This window comes from Glandiceps talaboti, chromosome 7 (assembly GCF_964340395.1).
Source record: "Glandiceps talaboti chromosome 7, keGlaTala1.1, whole genome shotgun sequence".
In the NCBI taxonomy this organism is placed as follows: Eukaryota; Metazoa; Hemichordata; class Enteropneusta; family Spengelidae; genus Glandiceps; species Glandiceps talaboti.
The window spans coordinates 13,193,643-13,219,939 of NC_135555.1; the positions used below are offsets into that span (position 1 = coordinate 13,193,643).

General features: G+C 33.2%; 1 protein-coding gene across 1 annotated transcript in view; it reads right to left on the reverse strand.

Moving 5' to 3' along the window:
• LOC144437965 (uncharacterized) overlaps positions 1–11,130 on the reverse strand; it is a 30,347-nt gene extending 19,217 nt beyond the window's left edge. Inside the window, exons 1-14 of the mRNA XM_078126999.1 lie at positions 11,060–11,130; positions 10,115–10,483; positions 8,874–9,146; positions 7,963–8,183; positions 7,031–7,378; positions 6,737–6,782; positions 5,998–6,133; positions 5,360–5,461; positions 4,113–4,339; positions 3,376–3,448; positions 2,206–2,223; positions 1,093–1,275; positions 691–829; positions 67–173 (exon numbers count right to left, since the gene is read on the reverse strand). Of these exons, the coding sequence (XP_077983125.1) occupies positions 67–173; positions 691–829; positions 1,093–1,275; positions 2,206–2,223; positions 3,376–3,448; positions 4,113–4,339; positions 5,360–5,461; positions 5,998–6,133; positions 6,737–6,782; positions 7,031–7,378; positions 7,963–8,183; positions 8,874–9,146; positions 10,115–10,354 (2,113 nt within the window). The 5' untranslated portion in view covers positions 10,355–10,483; positions 11,060–11,130. The remainder of the gene's footprint in view (positions 1–66; positions 174–690; positions 830–1,092; positions 1,276–2,205; positions 2,224–3,375; positions 3,449–4,112; positions 4,340–5,359; positions 5,462–5,997; positions 6,134–6,736; positions 6,783–7,030; positions 7,379–7,962; positions 8,184–8,873; positions 9,147–10,114; positions 10,484–11,059) is intronic.
• Between the last annotated feature and the right edge of the window lie 15,167 nt (positions 11,131–26,297).

Genomic DNA, 26,297 nt, shown 5'->3' on the forward strand with positions numbered 1-26,297 from the left:
ATCTTGACTTCTTATCTTGACGATTCTTACAATTTCTGATGAAAATATCCAGACTAAAGTACTTACATTTCTTGTATTCTATCCTGTGTAAATGTTTACCAATTCCTATCAATATGTCTCCCTTCTGACTGCTGAAACACAGACTGGTTGGCACTGCATTCAGTTTGACTAACCTATAAGTATATTAATTACAGATAGTGAAACAACAAATAACTTGAAAGATATATCAATTGCATACATGTACAATGGAAGTTATTAGGTGGGTAAGAAAATAGAAATTGTTTGCAATGTGCATTATTCTGTGAAAAATAATGAAGACAAGTTTCAAAATATTTTGTGTATTTCAAGTATTACATGTAAAGATCTCACAACCATACTTTGATTTAGCTACCACCCTGTTTGGTTGAGAACAATTATAACCAAAGCTGTGAAAACTGGTACTAATCATTGTGAAATCTGTAAACGCTGCACATGATATCAGAATATAGATGAAGCACTTTACTTGAGGTAGGGTTCGTGAGCATCAAGCACTGACATAGCCCATCTACATCACTAGATCTATGCCTCCACGCACAGGTATTAATTCTAGGACAAGTGTATTGGAGACAGTGGAGTCCCAGATCCAATGATGTATGTAAACAGGTTATAAAGCTGGCAAAGGTTGATGAGTTTATAGGTGAGTAGACAAACCTGATAAGTCTGTTAGCTTCATTCCAAATCCTCAATGTACAATCACTACTACAAGATGCGGTAATTCTCATCCGTGAACAACAAGTCAGACCTGTTATGTCATCAACATGATCTTCATCTGGAGTGTGGTCAAAACGTACTGTGAAAGGAAATGAAAACGAACCATTGCATTATAAACGATCCGTATTAAAGCTAGTCTAATCCATATATCTGTACTTTCAAAGGGCATTTTAAGGTCTAGAAAATAGAACATGTGCAGAGGTGAGAGAAGCCCTTTTCAATAGGAAAGAACAACTGAATCAAAGTCAAAACATACTGCTAACGTAACAAAACTGGTACTAATGACTGACTGTCTGATTGATTGACTGATTGATTGATTGATCGATTGATTGATTTACTTACGTTTTGAGAGGAGATCATACTTGACAATATTGTATGTAGCTGTTGATGGTTCCTGGAATGCTACCATTAGATTACTTCTCATAACAGACATATGTAATGGAGTATTAGCACAGTAGAATGACATCAAAGGTGCCAATGACTCATCAGCAAATGGAAAGACTCTCCACACTTTGATCACATTATCTGTAAAACAACACATCAAGAAAAATGTATCAGAGTTTGTCCAAAGCTACTGTACAGGTATCTGTCCTAGTTTAATACTGGAAAACACACAAAGGACACATCTAGCAAATTTTTTTTTTTTTTTTTAAATTTTATCATGCAAATATCAGCATTTACATTGCAAGAATGAATGTTTGTGGACTCTTGTTTCATAGTTATAAATTAAAATTTCTACTCTAAACATGTTTGGAAAGTCCCAAATTTTGCTGATGTCTGAGTCTCGTCAGCATCATCAGGGGTATACATGTACTTCAACTTGTTTCAGATGTGATTAGTTACGCATATGACAGCAGGTTATTTCACTCCTGATAATGCTGATGAAGAGTCACAAAATTTGGGATCTGATTTCCAAAAAATGCTTGACTGCACAAGTAGAAACTTTCTTCCTCATCAGTTAAATAATTTTCAACGAGTACACTGCAGATGTGAAATTCATGGTATGCCCAAAGCATGTGTTTAGGGGCACATGATTGTAAACTTTTGAAATGTTGAAGATGCATTTTTTTTCCCTTGGTGAGTGCAACTGGCTAAAATTGATTCACAACACGTGACACACACATGACAAGTAATGTGTGCAAGGCAAGTACATGACTGATTGATTGATTGATTGATTGATTGATTGGTTGATTGTACAGCTTTATAATTGACAACATAACTGAAAAGAGACAATATTACAGACAGAGGCAAAGAGGCTGATTTTTACATCAGAAAGAGAAATAAACATTTATGTACAGAAATTTAAAGAAACAGCTCTGACTCTTTATTATAATACAAAAATACACAACAAAGTAAGGAGATGACAAAGCGATACAAGGATGCATTACAGAGATTAATGACATCAGATTGTGTGAAGTTAAGTGTGAATAAACCTGCTACCTTCAAAGTACTTACTAGTAGAAGTTTCAGGATCTTAGTTTTTGCAGTAAAGTGTGACAAACAAAGATTGTTAGTACGTACTACATGTATTTGTACAATTTTGATATGTACATTTGAAATACACTTACTAGTAATACAGAACACAACAGACAAAGACAAGACTGAGAACACATTCATCAGAGGTACCAGTTAGGGGTAAATTAAGTTAGTGTGTATCATCATTTAATATTTGATGACAACATTTTTAACATGCATTTTGTCAAAGTTACACATCTACGGTATATGGACTGTATGGTTTTTTTTTCAATGACGTGTATCAGGTATTTGTGAGGACTCTTGAAATGTATTTGTGAGGACTCCAAAAATGTAAACATTTACGAGCACTACACAGATTGAAGCATTGTTTGCATCTGATAATGATACCAATATTTAACAAGTAAGCAATTTCGTATAGTGATACTATATATAACCCAATAATCAGAACCGATATTTGCTGAATACAAATTGACCTCCATAGATGCGGGAATGAATGTCTACCAAAATGCCTGGTTGTCAAACTACCAATGTGCATTTCAAGAGAATGTTCAAATGATCAAAAATATCATGCATAGTTCGTATTGTACAAACTCGTGTACTTGGAGATTTGAACTTATTGCAAATATCACCACATGCTAAAGAGTGGGATTCAGACAGAGCAGGTAAAAGTAACTCAGTATGGTAGTATGTATTGGGTATTGAGAGGGTAAAACTTGACATTGGGGATGGGGGGAGGGGGGACGACAAAACTCAAAACACCCAGGTGAAACACAAATACTTACTAAGTAGACTTTCTGTCTCTGTCATTGCATTACATAATTAAAAATGATAATTTATGTCAACAATCGGTGTTGATTTCATTCAAGTTTTGACATATTTGTAAATATAACATTTTATGTTCCGGTTTGTACATCCCTGATACTGGGGGTAGTAAGTACTGTTTACGCCGCGCTCTAATTTTTCTAACAAGTCTGAATATTTGCAAAGACTTTTTGTATTATCAGTGAGTCATAATTAAACTTTATCCTGTTAAAATGTGTCTTGACACAACAGAAAAATGTTTTTCTCCTGATTTGCTGTCAACCAAACTTCAACAATAAAGACTTGACGTGCTGGAGTACAGCTTTGTACTGTTGTAATGACACTTACCCAAACCAGCAGAGATAAGCTGATCATCTTTAGAATTGGCAAGAAGACTTAGCACTCCCTTGTAACCATGCGCCTACAAAGAAATGGACAAGAAAGTAGTACAAATTTATCTTTGAAATATAACACATACTGCCAATGACACTGAAGCACAACCAACTGTACAGGAATCTAGAGGGGTTGGTCCAACTAGAACAAGAACTTGATGAAGGTTGACTTCAATATTCTAAAGTGCACCTATAGTAATGTATGTGTAACGCATGGAGACGGACTCATACTGTTGATGAAGAAATCAAATGATTATTTAATACTATGATGTCCTTAGGGAGTAAAATTCTATTTCAGGTTTATAAAATTTAATTCACCATTGTTTAATCATTAATGAAAATAATAGCTTAAATTTGCAGTTGTGATGCTGATGGTTATTTGGGAATTCAGTAAATGAGGGTGGGATGTTTAATGTCTCAAAGGCACACAGCTAAATTTGACCCAGATAAAATAATAGTTATCATGAGATGCAATCGCTATGGGCATTATCATTGTTGCTAGGGGGTCTGTTACATTGTGGAATGCTGACGTCTTAGTACAGCTTAGTATAATCATATTGTTTTCATATCATTGCTATGGGTATGGTCCTGGCACCATTTTAGTATGCTCATTTGTAACATTGTACAAAATCTACTAACCAAACCCTGATAACAGGAAAGAAAATCGGAATATAAACTCAATGTTTTTCCTACCTCAATTTTGTATTTGACTTCCATGGTATCCCAGTCTAGTACAGCAAGGTAGCCATCTTTACGTCCACCCATTACCAGTGTTCTATCTGTACCTCTCATTGCTGACCCTTTGGTAGGGTTCTGTACACTCACTTTAGACGTCCTCAACAAACCCTTCCATACATCGGTTTCTAAGGCATTCTCTACTATGTATTCATATAGACAAAGGCAGTTCATATGTTCCCTTTCTGCAGGAGAATGAAAACAGAAAGGAAGGGGGGCTATCAGTATGTCATTTTCTCACAACATAACCTACACATAATCAACAAACAGCATGATACTGCTGGATGTGTTTTCCAATAACATCATAATTTATACAGGCAAACTCACAATTCTGAATAGTATTGACCTGTAGTTATGTAGAAGGACATTGCTTCTGAGATTACTGGTATATTATACTACAGTGTTTTCTTGCTGATTGCACTTGTTTTCAATCCTACTGCAAAACACTTTGGATTGTTTTCTGTTTACTGAAATCTGATTCTTGGTGCCTTTAATAAAGTTTTACCTCACACTTGAGGGTCAAAATAGAACAAGATGGACTTAGCCTCAAGCAAATTTATAGTCACTGTAACAAATGTATGATTCTGAGGTGTGATTCCCAGTTAATTGATTTTGACTCTTGAAAAGTACAACCACACAGTGTACAATCTGCTCAGCTGACTCCTATTACAAGTGCCAAATGCATAACTAACCCCTGAGTATTATAGTATGAACAAAGTTTACCATTTTAGTACACAAAGCTAACATCAATATACTTCATTCTGGTTATCACAAAAACAAAAGATTATATATTTTGGCCACTAGGAGTGCTGTTCAGTTCAGAAGCAGTTTCTCGACCAGAAGTGAGGGCTTTGATAGTTGTGCAGCCTCCTTTGATAAAATCATCATTCCTCAGTGTTTCATGGCAAAAGATGGTTGCATTCTTAACCAGTCAGACAATTCTATTGATTTTATGCCAGCTCAAGTAGGTTTCATGAACTTGAGGAATTGTTACAGCCACATGTTGTTGACTGTTTCTGGTAGTGTCATGCAACATTTCCTAATCTGGGATACCTTCTTATGGCACTTCTTTTGAAAACGACAGCAAGATGTATAACTAGCATACGGCATACCAATATTTAAACTCAGTCAAGTATAATGCATGTACTGGTTCCTCAATCTACTTTCCTTTAGAAATGATGACAATATTACCCTAGCTAACTTACCGCTTCCTTCACTACCATTCCAGGTATGTTTGATGACAGATGGGTTAAATTTAGTATCAGCACGTACCATATCACCGTTCTTCAATGCAACAAACATTGTCTCTACACAAGGACAAGGAAAAAGAATAATCTTGATTTCAACAACACTGGATGATACACATTAAAATAATTTATGTATTAAAAATATATTTTTTAAGAATACATTATTTTTGTTATGTACATTTTTCATGACTCTTATCAGTATTTTCTGGGTTAAGATTAATAAATCTCTTCAAATTAAATTTTACATAATCTAAAACTTTACATTTCAATACTTAGGCACCATTATCAAAATATAATGTTGTGGGGTTGTCGTTGACTGAGTGGTAAGCTCATATGCCTAAGCAAGCCACTACAGTCTGTGTTTGAACCTTTCACTGACTAGGTTTGATAAAAACAGAAGGGTGATGTTCCTTTTGATCCTACTGAAAGGTGTACTTTTTCCTGGGACATGGTACTCTGGTTTCTTGTTGCATAACACTCAGGCACTTGGATGTTGTACAAGTGGAGACTATAGTACATGTATATCAATTTCTCAAATTGATTTGGTTCACTAAAGTATATTTATCATAATTTCTAAAGGTGTACATTTGCCTTACCTTCAGCCTGTGCATAAATAGCATCAGCTACTCCAACCTTCTGATTGACAATAAGTGATGTGATAACATTACCATTACAGGGTGCTACAACTCTTACTGTGGCATCTCTTGTTACAACTAAAGCACGGGGTGGACACTAAAATGGAAAACACACAAGTAACAGTAAAGATGATGAAAATATTGACTTTCAAAAATCATTTCTGTATACATGTATAATGTAAAATCCAATATTAGATTTCTCCTGTAAATTAGTGAGATATCTATTACCATTCTATTGTAAAGTAAACATAAAATTTCACATTTTCTCAAAATGAATGCCAATGGTGTTAACACACAACTGCATACTATGCAGGTATTTTTGTAGGGTTGGATAAATGAAGCAATAATTAGGTAGGTTGATTGGTATCATACCCAGCACTATTTTTACACTTTTACACAACACATTGTTGTTGATAATAATGTGGCAATGGGCATGGCTCCTACTACCGTTCTTTTAGACCTACTTTGTATATCACGTTCACTGATCTCATAGTTTTCCTTTGAACAATATCACAACCAGACACTAAAGTTACACACCCAACAAATATCACAGTAATTGGCCAAGTGCATGGTTTTTGACTTTCAGTTGTTTACATACAAACAAACACTTTGCCATGCCTCTTAACACTACTGAACCTTATAGTTCAGTTCGGTTAAAAACACATATAGTCAAGTAGTACAGTCTTAGATATATCCTCACCTCAGGTTCTGGTCTATCCGTTATCCTTATATGGTCAACCTTGTGTCTACAATTAAGAAACATACATAATAAGGAATGTATGTGGGTTCAGTACTCTATGTAATTCAAGAACATTTCCAAATCGATTAATTTTAATATCTTGAAATAGAATTCATACCTCTGAGTAGATTTAGAATGCCTTTATAATCAAACTCTATTTTACATCATTGTTATTATCTTATTTTATTTTTCACTCCCCACCCCCCACCCCCCTCCCCCTACTATGAATGCATGATAAGTATATCCCTTACTCACCCTATTGCTGTATGCATGGTGTGTATATCCCGGATTCTCCAGAGATCCACCGTAAATGCTGAGAAACTATGCACATTGTCAGCATGTAACACAGTACCTATCCCATCGACTGGTTCCTCTGTTTCAATCATATCAACTTGATCACACGTTTCCAGACTCCAAACTCTGACTGTGCAGTCATGTGAAGCTGACATGATGTATGGACCATAGGGATAGACAACGATACTACTGACAGCCCCACTATGGCCCACAAACACTAGTTTTAAACGCCAGGAATCATCCCACATTTTAATGGATCCATCTCTTGCTGCCGTGACTAGGTTCTTTAGTGGGTTGAAGAACAAGATGCTGTAAGACAAAACAAACAGATCATAAATGGAATAGCTTCAGTGGATTATAACAAAGCTGTGCTGAATAATCTATTCTAACTTCAAAGTCGTTTGTTTAAATTTGACAAACTACAGAGTTTTGGTTCTCTACAATACAAGCTACTTTTATTGTATGACAAGATGTGACACAGTGTGACATACCACGTCCCATTTTAGTGTTTTTAGAAAAATGGTGTTGAGAAACAAAAAGGAAATATAACAAATTCATTAAATACAATTTTTAGCAGTGTGAATTTTTCAAAACAAAAATTTTAAACTTTTTTTTTTCAAAAATTTTTCAAACTTTTTTCAAAAATCAAATATTGTTCTACTTAAAATGTGTTCCTAAACTAAGTTCAATTCTTTGCAAGCAAATGATACATCAACAAATCCCCATTTCATTCATTGTCAGACGTACATAAATGTATGTATGATATGATATTTCACTGGCAATTATTACTCATACCAACAAATGTATTGGCTCATCTTCAGTCATCATCTAATTCATTCTGCAAACATTTCAAGTAAACTTCCACAACAAGAAAACACTTAATTCTTACTAACTTTGTGATATTCCTGACATGCAAGTCTTTCTTATAAGCCAACAGTTTGCCTTCATACAGATTGAAGACTGCCACAGCAGTACCACAGGCAGTAAATGCTCTCTGAGTTCGACTGGCAGTTCCTTCCAAACACAGCAGTGGGAAGACGTCCTGGGATGTGAGTCCTTGTTTAGCCATCTTCCTGGGAATCAGATGTTTGGCAGCATATCGGAAACTCCAGGACTGTCAAAATGTAAGGAGATAACTTGTGAACTTGAAACTAAACAGGTGTAATTACCATTAGTCTGTAAGATACGAGGTGCTGTGCCTCTCTAGCAGCAGCCCCACCCCCCACCCCTACCCACAGATTATTGATGGTGGAATGTATCTTACAGTCTAGATTACTGTGTACATTACAAACCAGTGATATTGCTAAGTGTATAAGACCTCAGGATAGGATAAAGGATAAACATTTCATATTCATACAGTTTCCTTTGTGTTTTATCAGTTATTTTGGACAGACAAGCTAGAAAAGTAGCTTCAGGAAGCACACATATATTTTAGTTTATCCCTGAGAAAAATGCTGCAGCGGAAACTACAGTGAAAGTCAAACAAAACCATAATATAAACTTTTAAATGTACCTCATTTTACCACATCTCAATCATGTAATCTCTCAGGTAGATTGTGCTCGTCAGTATTTCTATCTGGCTTTCATATATAAAATTGTAGAAACATGTAAGTATGCCAGTTTTTGCTAGTATTCGTTTTGACTTAGGATACTGTGGTATAGCATGTGATTTGATGTCATCAAGAGGATGCTTACAAATTACAAGAGAATTTGGGCACAGGTGTCATTGTCACTTTGACAGGGACAACACTGTGTATTCAAGCCATAAAGATATTACCCTCCTGTCTATACATCTTCTACTTACTGTGACATTGCCAACACCACCACTGACAACTTCATTACATTGTTCATTATACACCACTGAATAAATCTTCTGTGGAACTTTGCCGACAGAGATGAGTTCAAAGTCATCTGACAACAACAATAACTCATCACCACCTGGTGTCCAACCAATGTATTCATTGACTTCCCTGGCATAAATCAATCGTGTAAAGTCTTCTTCAGGTTCAATATGGTCTTTCTTTCTTCCATCCATATGAAATACATTAATGCCTTTACCATCTAGTGTTAAATATTCCTACACAAAATATATATGAATAGATATATGAATAAACATAAACAGCACAAAATGTACATGAATAGATAAATTTATCAGTAATGGTCGATCTGGGGGAAAATGAGAATGCAAGTAAATTGAAGTACTACTAGTATAGAGTACATTGTCAGACACTTTTAGATAGGATACCATGAAAAAGTATGATATATTTTGTTATTTCTTTCATTTTTCAAATGTAGAGATAGACTGTGGAGATAGATTTATTACCCCCGGTAGTGGTGATCTGATTGTCTACACTACACGTGTCACATTGTGTATAGCCAGGCTATCAGAGTGCCACTGATAACTATATAATATGTAAGGTTTATCTTGAAATATTTCCACGGGAATAGAAAATGTTCTTACTTCTAATGTTTTGAAAGTAGAGCACCAGAGATTGTGATATAAAGCAAAAGTGGCAAAGCTTTATATAAAGTAACACAATACAAGTTACAAATTATACTGTATGATACATAGTGTGATTGGTAGGACTCACGCGGACTTGTATCTCTAACTACTAATAGTACATGTACTCTAGAAAGAGATTCTAAGAGCACCTGTATAAAGAATTGATTGTCTTATACACTAGTATGAGTAGTAGTCTCTACAAATGTAAGTTTACAAAGTCTTAAATTGTACTAAAAATAAGAAACTCCAGCAGATGGCCAACATGTATATTCTAACAGCTTCTTAAAGGCCCATGATTCAATCCAAGGTTCTCTTAACTCATGGTGCTATCATATCATATCAGTGTAATAAATAAGATGATTATTTTGTTCTGGACCTACATTTTCTAGTTTTGCCAGACAACTATATTTCACACCTAAATTCTAATCCTAATTGGAACTGAGCCTTTAGATTAAGGTCACCGATCTATGACCTTTCACCTTTGACACAAAAAATTGAATATATTTGAGCGCAGTTTTTGTGAGATATCTGTCTTTACTTACCTTTGTTTCTGGATTGAAAAGAACTTCAGTAATTTCCGTAATATGATTTAATTTCCTCATATGATGTACGCCATGTCCTATTACAACACTTTTGAGATCAGCTTTGTAGACACTTTTCACTGTCAGTCTAACACTTTCCTTGAGTCTCCTCCAATAATACTGAGCTCTTGTCTCATCATCATTTTGTCCTGGCCTCTTTTTGCTCAGGTCAAGGATTTTACGAGCTTGTGCTAAACTCATTGTTGCTTGTTTTATTGGAATATATATATATAAATGTAAAATATATATACAACTCCTTGTGTGAAATGGTTTGGGTCTTCAAGCCCTGGTTTGACCTTCGGCTTGTTTCCTTATTACATCATGTAAGTACTGTGGTAAAATATAAACAAATAACATTTCAACAGTTACATGTAGTATTCATTTCACATATTACCAGTGCTGTCACCAAGTATTACTCGTACGCAATAGGATACTAGTGATTATTGCATCAAATGAGATCATGTTATGAATTTTCATTGTTTTCATAAAATCACTGTTCATGTACCTTACTCTGCAACTGCAGTGTACCTGAAAGAGGGCGATCGATTCCCCACATATTGGAAGTCATCAATGTGTTAAAATCTCTCCGATTTAGTCTATATTTCGACTATATTATGGCTTGTCTGGCGAAAATTAGCTAACTAGGGATCATCTGGGTTGTACTGACAGGCGAAGAGATAATGTCTGTTTGAAATCGTCCGTGTAGGCTGTTGATCTAGACTGTTGAACGTTCCAATCAAATGTCAACGTCGGCAATCGGATTATTGATTTGGCACTTGATATTTTGAGTCGCTGCAGGTAGCTGGCAATTTTGTCACCCGAATGACCCCAGATCGTTGTGTGTGTTTTAAGGAATAAAGACAAACATCGCATCCTATTCATGCAAAAAATCATAAAATATCTTACCATTTAAAGGGCTGCGAATCCTAAATAATGTACATTACTACTTCATAACAATCAGACGGAGTCGTCGGCCATATTGTTTATCACCATGGAGGCCTGAGGAATTGTGGGTAAAAGGGTCTCGAAAAGACTACCTAACTTACTATGATTTTTACACTATCACAACATTTATTGATAACTTAGAGTAGCCAAATCACTGCATCTCTAGTCTCACGACTCGTTTGTTGACGATGACTTTCCACGTTTTTGAAGTGAAACATCGGTATGTATAACGTTACATGTTATTTTTATTTATCTCCAGCTGGCTCTCTTTCAAGGTTCAGAAACGGTTATCAACATCAGTTATAATGGTAAAGTGAAATTTGTCCAAGTTCAAACTGTTGTGTTATCCTCACTTGTTGAAATTAACTACAATCTTCAGCTAGGTGATGAGACATGTTTTCAGGACATGTAACGAAGCATATCGCATAACTGTGAAACGGCACTGGCAATGTTACTTGCAGAGCTCTGGCTTAAGAGCTTGAATTTCAGCAGTAATCACAACCGCTAGAGGGCGCAATATACCGTTGGCATTTTGCACTGCATTTAGCCAGAACATATTTGTATGCATACTTTTTTTCACTTTCTTTGATATTGACATACCTATCACTATTGCCAGTAAACACTCTACATATTTATAATTATTATCTTATTTTAAACTAGAATTAACTAGAATTACCTGAATCTGCCATCTTCTAGGTTGTTGCCATGGCAACAGTAGTTTTTATTTGATCACATCAGATGAACAATGAAATGTGTATAAAAACCTAGCCACACTGTCAAGAACAGATTTGAAGATATCCATGTTCATGAAGATATATTCCAGTCAAACCATCACATTTTGATGCCATGATAATATTTTTATATGTTGTCGCCAGAGATTATAAGCATACAAAATATAATTATCTTATTAGCAAATGTACAATGTATTAAAATTTACAGATGATCATTATGGCAAGGATAGATAATTCAACAAGTACAGGGGCCCCCCAAAAAATTGTACTTATGAACTGGTCGAGTTAAGTTATATTGTTATGATAGCTTTATAATTATATTGCCTTGAAATATAACAATTCAGTAATGTACCACTAACAATGTATTGTGTGAAATGTCATTCTAATACTACATACAAGTCAACTATTACTAAGTCATGACAGATCTCAATGCCAATTATCCTCCTAGGGACATCAGATACCAGCTGCGGTCTCAGGAAATAGCTGCATTATAATACCAAAGTACACTAACTAGGAGCGATAGCCATGAACACCTATAGCCCAAAGACAACCATGTAGACTTTGATGTTTCTCTGGCAATTCTGTATGGAAATGATAACATTTTATAAAAATATGGGAAAGAAACTTACAGCTTTATTCTGAAAATAATAAACAATTATTTCTACTTCTTACATATGCAGATATGTTGTTGGATTTCTAATAATTACATAATGAATTTACAATATATGCATTTCCACTGAATTTATAGAAAACCTTCCAATCTTTCTACCCTTTGTACAGACTACTTCCAAATGTACAACCCGTGAAACAACATGAGTGCATTTTCTTCAATGAGGTGTAAGCCAAGGAAACTCAGACTTCACACAAAAAGACAAAATTAGGTAAAAACAACAATATAACTGATACAAAAACAACAGCGGGTGTCTCTAGGTTCACACGACGCAAGAATTATCAGTTTGTGTTCAAGTCGTAATGTAACACTGAGTATCAGTCGAACTCCATCGTTATGTGTAGTGTTATATAAATGTAAACAGAGTTATGGGATCCAAGGCTCGTGGTGTTTATATACTTTCATAAGTTATCGATACTAATTTCATTGTATGAATGTCTTCACATGAAACTTGTCTCATTCCTGCTTACCACAAACAAGTAAACACACCAGTATTTTTTCACAGGTTGTACATCCAGGGGATGAAACAACCGTCCTGTATTAAAATGGCTATCAAAATTACTACTAGCAAGAAAAGGTTTTATTATGATGCTGCCTGGAATCCATGCGGATGGGGATTTTAAATTTTAGTCCCCACCCCCACCCCCACCCCCCACCAATCAGCATTTGCAACTGTTTTCAGGCCACTGGCTTCATTAAAAGAGATAATCAATGGCATCTGGCCAGGCGTGAGGGGGAAACTAAAATTTAAAATCCCCATCCACATGGATTCCAGGTGCTAGGCTAATGATATGGTTACTATGGCAATCTTATTATCCCAATATGACTGTTTCTTGACCAATACTGACAAGGTTTGAGATCACAATGCATTATGAATATGATATAAATAATGTAAAATATGTGTTAGTACCATCAGTGATTTATAGTTGCATCCGTTATTCTGCATTAATATTATTACACACATTAAATATAAGTACATCGTGACTTGATTTTATATTATTACAGGAATGAGAATGTGTATAGTTATAGTCAGGGTTTTCACTATGTTTTGGAGAAAAGTATGAGGCCAACAAACTGCAGAACAGCAATGAAGCAGAAACAACCAATGATGCTCATCAAGTTTGTTCAAATTGAGATCGGGATAAATCTATATTGGGACAGGGATATAGTATGATAGTATACAGTGATAGAAAGGTCATGAACCCACTTGAAGTCTTTACTATTCATTGAAAGTTATCTTCAGTTACATAAACAATCATAAATTTTGAGTAAATATTTTAAAAGTAGATGGCATATATATGGGTTACTAAGGCAAGTAGCTGCATGGTTATATAGCCATTGGATTTATATTGTGTGCTTAGTGGAAACATGTACTAGTTTTACTCAACTTGACTTATTGTGGAGTCTGATCACAGACAGTTTGAAATTATAATGTCAATAAAACATGTGAATTCATTGATTTATGGTCAGATTTCAGACTCGACTCAAGGTCAAGATTGTCTGCTAGTCTTAACCACTTGAGACAATATTGTATAGTGACAGTTACAGGCTGTAAGTCATTCATATCGGGTATCTTATCAAATTACATGAAGTCTGTAGTAGTAGTAGTAGTAGTAGTAGTAGTAGTAGTAGTAGTAGTAGAGTAGTAGCTGTAGTAGTAGTAGTTTTCAATTGAACTTTATTCGTCTTTGCCCTGATACATTGAAGTGCTAAATAAAATATTTACAAAGGAAATCAGCAGAGTACGAATGAAAGTATAAATTAAAATCCAAATACATCGGTACGGCTAGACATGGAAAACATTAAATGAGACTTGCGTGTTTGGCGAGAACAAAGTTATGTACATCAGTGTTCAGCGATACTATGCTTTCAAATGCATGAAGGGATTGTAGTAGTAGTAGTAGTAGTAGTAGTAGTAGTAGTAGTAGTAGTAGTAGTAGCAATAGGAGCAGCAGCAGCAGGAGGAGTAGTAGTAGTAGTCTCATACATCATAGTCATCCATACCCGTTTTCATCAAAGTTGATGATTATTACAACTCAATTGACTCAGATTGCAATATGTCATAATGTAAATAAAATGTGTGAATTCATTGATCTGAGGCTCAAAGGCAAGATTGCCTACTAAGTACTATGCTTGATACACATAGAGCAAAGTAAAGTCATCATTCATATCAAATATCATTTAGTAGTATCATCATATTACATGATGTAGTAGTACAGGCATAAAGTCATTGTACCCATTTTATCAAGGTTGATTAAACTTGAGATAGCAGTATTTCATAATATGAATAAAGTCATTGATTTATTGTCAGACCTTGGACTCAAAGGCAAGATTGTCTACTAGATACTTAATACACATCAATGTATGTACAGTAAAGTCATCATTCATATCGTATATCATAAGTATCATTATCAAATTACATTAAGTACTTGATACATAAATTAAGTCATCCATACTCTGTAATGGTTATGAGAATTCCCACAATTTATGGCTTGTATTAAAACTGCAATAACTTTCCAAAACAATATATATATTTTTTTAAAAGTTGAAATGCCATTGTAGGGTTAAAGTTCATTTTGACATAAGGGTGTAATTTAGAATTCTAGATATTGTTGTACTTCTAGAAAAAAAAAGTATTACAATTTACATAATTTAATTTTAATAAGTAAAGCTGAGGAATATGAGTGCAACTTTAATAATGAAAAGTTTACTACATTTCTCTTTTTTATATCTCTGTTTGCATTATAAATTATCACATTTTATGCATCTGTTCTGTCATTATACACATAAAGTGAGTTGTCAGTCTTTTACTCTGCCTCCTCCTCAACAAAATAGATTAATCCAGAACATGATAGGATTATACCAAATATATATATAAAATGGGGGAAGTCTGGTACAATGATAAATTATAGGGTGAAGGAAGGCAACACAGGTCTAGTCTAGAGGATATCAGCTAGTAGCTTCAAATCTCATGATCTCTTATCAACCTGAAGAAGAGATCTCGAGATTCAAAGGCACGGATAGCCTCCAGATTAGCATAAATCTGTGAATCATGTATATTGTATTTCAATATATAATATTAAATTACTGTAAATTAAGACAATCATTACCAATGAAATGACCAAGAATATTTTGTAACATGATTCCCTGTTTTATACCATTTTAATTTCAAGCATTAACATTTTTTTAAAAACCACAGGAAGATCGACATACATAAAATTTCAGAGGTCTAATTCCTCGATAAAGATTTAGATGTTTGCATATCACTATCAGTGAATCTGATTTTGATCATGGCAAAGGACTATGGGATTATCTGTGGTTATTGTAATACCTAATCTGGAAATGAATATTCATCCAGTGACCTTTTTTTTAGAAATGAATATTCATCAGTCACCTTATTAGGAAATGAATATGTATCAGTGACCACATTTGGAAATTATACAAAGTTGCTACCAAGTACCATGTTTAGATGCATGCATATTTATGAGACACTGCTACAGTAATTGCCAAAGAAGGTTTGAAGGTTTTGTATATTCAGAAATTTCATTTTGGTTTCATGCATCATTAAACATGTCACCTTTGATTCACACGAAAGATCATAATTCAAAGTTACCTGGATGTTTACTGAGGCAATTTGCATAATTATCCTTTACGTGTTCTAATGTAATAGTAGTGTCAATGCCTCAATAAAATAATTTGTATTTGCAAGTAAAAATGTACCACAAAAGGTCCTTAGAAAATTAGCTTGCCTGAACTTGTTTATTCCTTTGTGCTGGCATACAACTTCTAGACATAAAAAGGAAATGAAACAAATGGCATATAAAATCGCATAAAAGTGAAATCGTCTGTTCTGTTTATGTGTGTACTGCCACAATATCTTGATATGGCTGCCTTTTGACATTTATTGTCGGCTAATATGTACATGTATGTATACTCTCATTATCTGTCTGTGTCATCAGAATATATTGTAATTCATACCACTATCTCTAGCGATATGTAGACATTCTCATCATTGGAACGCCAATTGCTATGATCACGCATCGCATTGGTTGTGAATGACTCAAGTATTCATGATTGTTTAAGGTTTGCAGCATAGAATTATTCAAAATTTAAAACATTCCAGACCTTATGTACTAGTATTAGAATAAATGGCATGCCAAGCCACAAATATAAACATTTCTAGAAACTGCTATCGTTGTAAACTGTTTTGGGGAAAATATTAATTTACAATTTAAATCCCGAAACTAGCTGCAAGATATATCATGTATGTTCATTACGCAGCTCTGTGTGTACATTACTAGTCTTACTTGAAGAATTACAAGATACTATGTAAGGTATACGCTAATAAAATCAATATTAAAATGTACTTTCTTTAGAAATCCTGAGAACTACTACATGTAATCTATCCTGGAATGTAATCAATATCTGACTTGCTCATTGTGATTTTCCAAGAAACTCCACGAGGGTATTAAGTAAAATGTAGTCTGTAAGCCATCCTTTATCGTATTAAGTGAGCGTTATTTCTTTATTCTAAGTAAAAAGGAGTGCAACACATCCTTAATTCTGCATTTGTATGATTTTTTTTTTCAAGAAGTTAATCATGACATGATATGATTTTACATATATTATAGTTAACCTGCACTAACTGTAACTGGGATACTATATGATAATGTTATATTTTGGTTCAGACAACCAATAATGTATTCACTAAAAATTGTTAACGTACCAATAATTAGACATAAATGTAATGTCTGAGATGTATTTTCTCTATAAATAGTATAGTATTAAGTTGAAATTGGGATTCATTGGGGAACTGATTTTTGGATATGCATAGACACATGCACGCACAGAGGGATGGCTGGATCCCATTTTAATAGTCCTTCCTTTGGGGGAACTAAAAACATACCGGTAATACCCAAGTTACAGCTAGTGTACAGTTTTAAGAGTACCAGATGCAAAAGTCAATGCCTTCCGTAAGAACAAAGCCTTTTAGAGTTTTGTTCATACACACAGTAAATTGTTGGAATGCAAAACTCTGAGCTTTAGTTGTCATGCACACTCTACTCCTTAATTGGCTAATTAATTATACCTAACTAATAGAAATGTTAAACATGCATAATTAAAGATATTGCATCATTATTTAAGCAAATGCATGGAAAATCATCAATTATGCAAATTAACCAATTGTGGTGAAAGCTACATTACCATTATTATATGCTCTCTTATCATCTATGTATTTAAAAAAATCATGTGAAATTTAGAGCATTCATTATTAAGATATGGTCTAATTACCGAAAATCATTATTTATGCAAATACCTCATTATTATTCATGACATTTATCAAATGTCGTAAATTCTCGCCATTGCCCTAAAGAATATATACATTAAATTTTATTTGAATTGAGCCAGTGGTTTTTGAGAAAATAATGACAGTCATACATACAGACACAGACAGACAGACAGACAGGCATATTACATACTGTACACAGACAGACATCACGGAAGTTAAAAATGATGTATTTAATAAGTAAATGTGAAAATCTGATTTCTTGCATACATACACTCAAGAATAAAATGTCATCAAAGAATAGAAAAAGGTGAAAGTCTGATTTCTTGCGTATATACCCCAGGATGAAATTATATCATCATACAGACAGGTAAATGTGAAATCTCTGATTTCTAGTCTGCAAACATCCCAGAGTAAAATGCCATCTAGCTCAGAGAGAGATACATTTATATTGACCCCTAAATCCAGCATGGATGAAGAATGAAAACATCATTGCGTGCAAGAGATGAGCTTCAGTTATGTACCTGATATTTCCCTAGAGACTCTATAGAAGATGTACACATAGCTAAGCCCTGCCATTCTCATTTATAACAGATAAAAAAAATTCTACTGGGATTATGATATCAATTTCTACAGCTATTTCTTTGTCAGCTGTGAAGACTTGATAAATGAATGTCATATACTGTGTCTGTTAGTACATGTATGTGTGTGTTAATGGTAAAAAGTCAAAAGTTTAAACCAAGGCACTGTTATGTGTTGCAAATGCTTTTAAAGGCTTTATGGTTAATTGAAAATTAGCTGTGGACAAATGAAAAAAAAAGCCTAGCTTTACTCTCATGCATAATGCCCCTTTGAAGTTCAGTATCTACCCCTGTCTGTGAATGGTTCAGTCTTAATGCGATATTGAGTCTTGCATCAAAGCAGCAGATGTACACATGGCGTTTTAATCATCAGGTGGAAGGTATGTCGTTCGATCAGACTGTTCCCTTTATTAGCGATGATAATCAGTACATCTTGTAGGCTGTTACATGTGTATTTACAAATCTCAGGAAACCTGTATTAATGTTTTAGAAATAGGTTCAATATGTCACACTCGGTATACAATAACTTGCTGCATTATATATTTTCAATAGTTGTATTTATTAATATTTATATTCATAATATTGATAAAATCAGAGGATTTTGAAGCTTAGTAGATTTTACACTCAAACTATGTCAGTTGTTCCATGCACTCAATTCTGTCAGGTGGAGTAGGTGAAGAAAATTTTAGGTCAACCAAATAGTTTTTGTTCAGCCATGTCTTGATGCAGTGAACTTCTATGTGTTGTTTTGTTACAGTACTGTTAGGTAAATACTTATTATAACCTGGCTCTGTTTATGTTGCTGCAAAGTTTATATTGTAAATAACCATGTCTTGATGTGATTTGTATGGGCGGTTTTGTTATTTTGCTGCCACATACAAAAGGTGAAAGTGAGCATGCATGTCTTGATGCTGTGTATGTGTTATTTTGTTATAGTAACACACACAGTAGTTAGGAAAATACTTATTGTAAATAGCCAATGTCTTGATGCACAATGTGTGTGTTTTATTATGTTAACTGACACACACACTAGTTCGATATAAATACTGATCATTGTAAAGTGACATATTATCGTCCTGTACCTAAATCAGAATCTGAATTATGTTCTTCAAATTTAATAACTTCAGGTTATTCAACCATCATGTATTTGTTACAAGCTAATGAGTGATTTTTCCCACACTGTCATGATTTCGTAGTGAAAGTGGTTGTATATGACGTGCCACCAGGTATTTTCAATTTACATGTACCTGTAATTACTCACTGAATTCTGTAGTCTTGCCTATTTAAACACTCTTCAATAAGTGTATTTTGATTATAAATTGTCTGCCGTGATTAAGGACAGAATTTCCAACTACTTTTGCATGATGTAGGTAGATTATTTCAAAGAAACTACAGATTCCAACTGAACAGAATGCTTCAAATTCAAAGACACCTGATGTGAAATTGGATTTTCATTTGAAGGATGTATTTTCAAATTCAAACTAAAGAAAATTAAAATTCAAAAGACACATTATTTAAAATTTGGTATTTAATATATATGTAGATGTATTTTCAAATTGGAACTGAACAAAATGGTTCAAAATGTTCAAATTAAAGGCAATCGATTTAAAATTGGGTAATTATTTGTAGATCGTATTTTCATAATAAATGATTCATCAAATTTAAAAGTCAAATTTCGTCTTTGAAAATGTTAGGTCATTAAACTCTTATTGAAGTATACAATATCTGTGAGAGAAATGTCTGCATCGGTTGATATCAGCAGGCTATTTAATATTGCCTCTAAAGATACAATAAGCAAAAACATAGTTTTGGGTAAGCCTGTCAACAAACATTCAGTTGATTCCAAGTGAACAAAATGGTAAAATTAAAAAAAAAAAACTCGATTTTAGATGAATATTTGTGATTTGTAGACATATTTTCAAACTCATCACACTCAAATTTTATCCTTGAAAATATAAAGGCTGTATTTATATGAAGTAATACTGAGAATATAATTTATATGTGTTAGAAACATTTAGGACTGTTAACATTCAGGATGTATAATTGCTTAACGGCACAGCTAGTTAACAAACAGTTTCATCAGTCTGTCATCCTGAACAGGTGAAACTCTCGCCACTCTCACTATACTTGATAAATACAATATGGGTTATCAGACATATCTCCATACAGCAGCATATCTTGTAATATTGCCAGCGGGTAGAAAACATACAATGTAATCTAGAAGGTTGACAAGTACTTTCCCATCATTTCATATCCATTTGTGTTTTCTATAATTGTCTTCTCTGACGTAGGTTGGATAGTCCTGTACTGTTATACAGTTACACTGTTTAATAGTAGAAGCCAAAACAGCTGTTTTAGCTTATCAATACATGTACAAAGTGTATGTATGAACATCAACCTAATAAGTTAACTAAAAAATTATTGCCACTATATAGCAGAATATATATTTTTTGATCATAAAATCTGTAAAATGATGTCTTGAGAAAAATTATATTCAATTTGATAAATATGTGTTTGCTTATATGTATATTTAAGCTAATTAAAATAATTAAAATACTATATACATAATATATATTGCCACTATCCTAAACCACACATTTACAAAAATGAGGAAAACAAAATGATTACAGCAGACAGAGAGCAAAAGAAAAAAAATAAAGAAATAACTAAATAATTACATTTTCTTCTTAACTTCAATGATTTGTACACAAAAATTGCCAAGTTGACTTCATTTCATTGCAGTTTGCCCCCATGTACCATAATCTAAGAGAAATATACTTACTGAATTGGTCGTATAGACAACCTACTATTGGCAAATTATATATACATATATCCCTGCTGTTTATTCTTCAGCACTATATTTAAGTTGCACTTCTTAAATTATTTGCGAGACAGAATTATGTAAATAATTTATTCCATATGAAGTAATACAGTTTTTATCTGATTTGATAATATAAACCATGAACTCAAAATACTTCAAAACATATACAGATAATATGAAAAGTTTACCAAACAAATTTGTGTTGTGACTTGATAGCTTTAAATCAGAAATATGAAATTACAATGTCATCCAGTTCAATGATATACAATGTACGTTCTAATCTTTAACCGGAATTCCAGTGATTAATTCGTAAATAGTGTATGATTACAAAAATAGCACTAAGAGAAATGTAAATGCCACATGCTATTGAGAAGTGATTAATAATCTTGAAACATGTAATCTGGGATTATAAAATATGTAAAAATATGAGTAAAAGTTGATATTAGTAAAGAAATTGAAATTCTAAATTTGAATTTCAAATCTCAAAATATCAAGATGTAATTATTGATCACTTTTCCAACTATAAAATGTTTATTCATTACTTTTTGCCTCAGTACATAAATAATAATTCAAATCTGTGGGTAAATATTTAATATTTCATTTTTATACATGAGACACACCATGTGTTCAAGATAATTACACACTTTTGATGGTTTCAGATTGGCAGTGTATTTCTAGGCATTTGAATAAGCTGTAGAATACTTGATTGGATGTTCCGACCTTTGATCCTGATATTGTCTGATGTGTCTCATCCTAATGTTTGACAGGTTGGCGGCAGTGTTGTTATGAATCAGTGAAGAGTAACATTCCTCCTAGACTAAGCCATTATTCATTATCACATCACACACACACTGGGTGTCATTCATGCATTGGCATTCTCAGACTGTTCACTTTAGCATGTGCCATCACACTTTCGAAGATTTCAACGTGTGATGTCACACGACAGTCTATACTCAACCTAAATACATTGTATTTGTCTCTTTTTATGTCAGACAGGATGTTACCATATGCAGGATGCTGACTGTCTAATTAGTTCTAGTGTGTACATTCCGTTTCGACTAATTGGGCAACTAGGCAACCACAACACAGCTTGTATAGTGACTTTAATGATCCAGACGTGCAAACTAAGTAAAACAGACTTCACACATAGCAAAATGTGACACAACAAACAGAGCTGTAAAGGGTAAGCACCAAAAGCTGCTTAGCAGTCACTAATGGTATACCTTGCAAATGAAATTACATGTAAATCTCTACTTACATTGCATGAAAAGGAACATACATTGAACTACAATGGGTTCTATCTGCCTATGTGTGTCCTAAGGTCTGTTCATTCTGTGATTGCATTCAAAATTAGCACCAAGGTTATAAAATATGATTAAGGTCATATGCATGACAATTTTTTTCATAGCATCATCAAATTTAAACAAATGTCTGTTGCAATAGTTCATGATTTAGAAACTATGATACATACAATATACAGACTATTTGACCAAAATGCTAATGTCATAATTCAGGTTACAGAGGCTACTGGTAACAATTGACCTTGACCTTCATGTCTAGGTCAAATGTAAAAATCTGACCTTTTCTAGAATGGTAATGTATTTTGATTCACCTTTTGATAACTTGATTCCACTAAGAATGCATACTGGTATTTCAAAACCTTTGTGCTAGGTTTGAATGCAATCACAGATTGAACCAGCTTAATATCACATTGATTGATTGGTTGGTTGGTTGGTTGGTTTGTTGGTTGATCAATTAGATTGACCTTTTGATTTGTTTATGTATTTGTTGATTGATAGATGTGTATAATGGGTGATAGATGTGTTGATTTATTTATTTATTGTTATGGTATTTCTTTGTGTTTTCTTGTAAATGTAGGTGACTGATGATAATAGAATGATATTTCACAAAAATAAACAAATAGAACATATAAGTTTTCAATACAGAGACAAATTTGAAAACTAATCAAACTTTGCAAACACAACCTCACTTTGCAAAGTTTACAAGACATCTGTACACTTTTAATACATCAATTCATGCAACCTGTATAACTATGGTAACTTTACTGATAATCTTGTTGGATGAGCTCAATCTCACTGGGATCAACCATGACAGACAGTAGCTATTGCTGAGGTTAAGGAGAGGCCATCAATGCCACCAGCATCTCTAGGACAGCTGTCATTTCTATGAATCTATTTTGCTGTGTCTGTTGCAATAGCTCTTTACATTTTCAGTGAATTGGCATGCTAGTATAAAGTGCCTACGTATCCAGTGTGTACACTTTATCAATTAAACTGAATGAGAGACTTTAACTTAGGAGTAATCTATTTGTCATGAAATTCAATCTTTGATTGATGAAATTTCATATTATGAGTAAGTATTATGATTACAAGAGAATGCAATGAAATGTGACATAATGTGTTATGAATCATTAAATGTAGACACATCACATTTTATAGATAGAACTGCAAAAATAGTCTCCTTGAGAGATGTGAATGTCAATCTTATATATATAGATTTTTAATGGATAGAGTTGAGTGAATTTGAATGATAGTTGTCTTTTACAAAGGCTGGATATAGATTTTGCAAGACGGAAGTTAGAAGGAGCCTCCTGGAGGTAGAATAATTCTAGAAAGTAATCCTTGGAGAACATGACAGGGTTGACACACCTGTGAGGCATCTATACATGTATGTTAATGTAAGTGAATGATATTTGAATTTGAATTCCAAATATCTTGGCTGTGAAGAACGTCCATAAATTCTTTAGGGTATGACCTTTTGAGAAAAGAAATTTGTGTCCATATCATAATAATGTTATCATTCCCTCAGCTTGTCAAATTTTGGAGAAAGTATATACTGTTGCCATTTAGTTATATTATTATTTATGGTCACAATGCTTTGAAAGTGTAATCAGGCACTTAGTGTTTCAAACATTGTACATTACACATTTCCTATGACTCATTTTAAGTTACTTCACTTGACATGTTATGGTATTGTGATACTTAGTATTCTAGTGAAGGAGAATCAGATAACAGAATAAGCAAATTGTTTAATATTAACAATAAGGTACCTATGACCATTAAAAGTAATCACATAATAATAGTGTTTCGTGAAATTTGCTCATTTCATACATTATAGTGATGTGCAAGAACTATTTTATGAAACTGATTTTAAAATGTTACATATCTCCTAAAATAAACCTGATTTTGGAATTTTCTTTTTATTGTATATAAGAGAAACATATGAATAACAGTTGATGTGATATTTGATTTTATTATATACATACATGTGCAACATAAAAGTATCTAATATTATCATATAAAACATAAAAGTGAATCAAAATTGTATGATAGATATTTGATGTTATGGCACAAAGCATAAAAATGAATTGAAAATGATGTCATATCTAATTTCATTATATACTAAAAGACAATTAAAATTACATCTAATTCTATCATACAGCAAATGTAACTTAAAAATGCACAGGATGCCTGTAATTTTATCATATAAAGCATAAAAGTAAATCAAAATAGTGCGAATCTAATTTTTAAAAGTGAATTAGAATTGATGTGATATTGTTTTACGTAAAAGTGAATCCTTCATTTAACTATCGTTCTCAAAATTAAAATTTTTCAGGAATATTTTCCAAACCTTTTAGTAAATGTCAGAAGGTTGACAGCATTACTTAAATGTACTTTAGATGGATTAATTCATGTAGAAATAAGTGGTATGGAGTCCAATGCTGCAGGCTAGTAGACAAATACACAGTTGTTTATTTATATAGTCAAATACATTACAGAAATAGGTTGCACATGTGGTGATCCTGTCCAACACACACTCAAATGTAGAAGTTTTTCTAATGGTATAATGCAAGAATTGAATGTTTGCCAGCTACCGAATTATTCATGCTGTTCAAAACTGTATCGTTTCATCAATTGATTTAATTCTTGAACAATAATAAAATCATAGAATTTGGTGCCGTCATATTCCTGGACTTTTGTAAAGCTTTTGGTTCAGTGGAGTGGAATTTTTTTTTAAGTTTTAGAGAAGTTTAATTTTGACAACACTTTGTGTTCATTTGTAAAACCGTGTACGCCAAATGTAAGGCTATTATTAACAATGATGGATGGCTGTACAAAAAAAATGCAACTCACCTTGATCATTGATTCATATTCAATTCATAAATGTGTCAACATGAAACTGATTGAAAAGCAAAAACAGCCATCCCTTATTATCATAATCATGAACAACATTGGTAACATTTTGTTTCTTTTTTTAATAAGTAAACAATCAAAGTAAACCTTACAAAAAGACTTCACATCATATATACATGACTGTATTAATATGCATTCTTAACATGTTGATCGTTAATTCATATTTGCTACATAAATGGGTCAACATAAAGCTATCAATATAAGGGTTCCCATTGATTGAAAAGTAAAAACAACTAATCTTAATTATCATACCTACCAGTCATGATCACTAATTAATTTTTTGATGTATATAAATGAGTTTATAAGATATTACACAGTTCCCATAGAAAGCAAAAACAAGAGTTTACTATTCTTAATTATGATGATTGTTAACAGTACAGGCAATACAAAGTATTTTTTTCCAATGTAACATGTAGTCAGTAAGCAACAAACTGAACATTATAAAGGACTTCACATAATATATTATACATTCCTAACATTTTCGTCATTGATTCATTTTTGCTGCATAAATAGGTCAACATGAAGTGATTAGTAATGGAAAATCTTAAGCAACTATTCTTATGATGATTACTAACACTACAAAAAACGGGTATTTTTCCTAGCATATCAGTAAACAGTAGAGTGAACCTTATAAATCATTGTTATACAAGATCAGATATTATTTATTTGAAACTGTGTGACTGTACTAATTTTAGGGACTGATAGTGAATTATAGACTGCATATATATAACCTCCTGGAATCAATTCATCAGAAATATTTCTTGATATTAATGATTTTATTATTAATGATATCTCTGTAAGCATACAGTAATGGTTAAGGAAATTGCAAGTAATCAGAAATGAAATGTAATATATCATATTATGATTGCCCAAAGGCCCTTTTTCTCTTTTATCA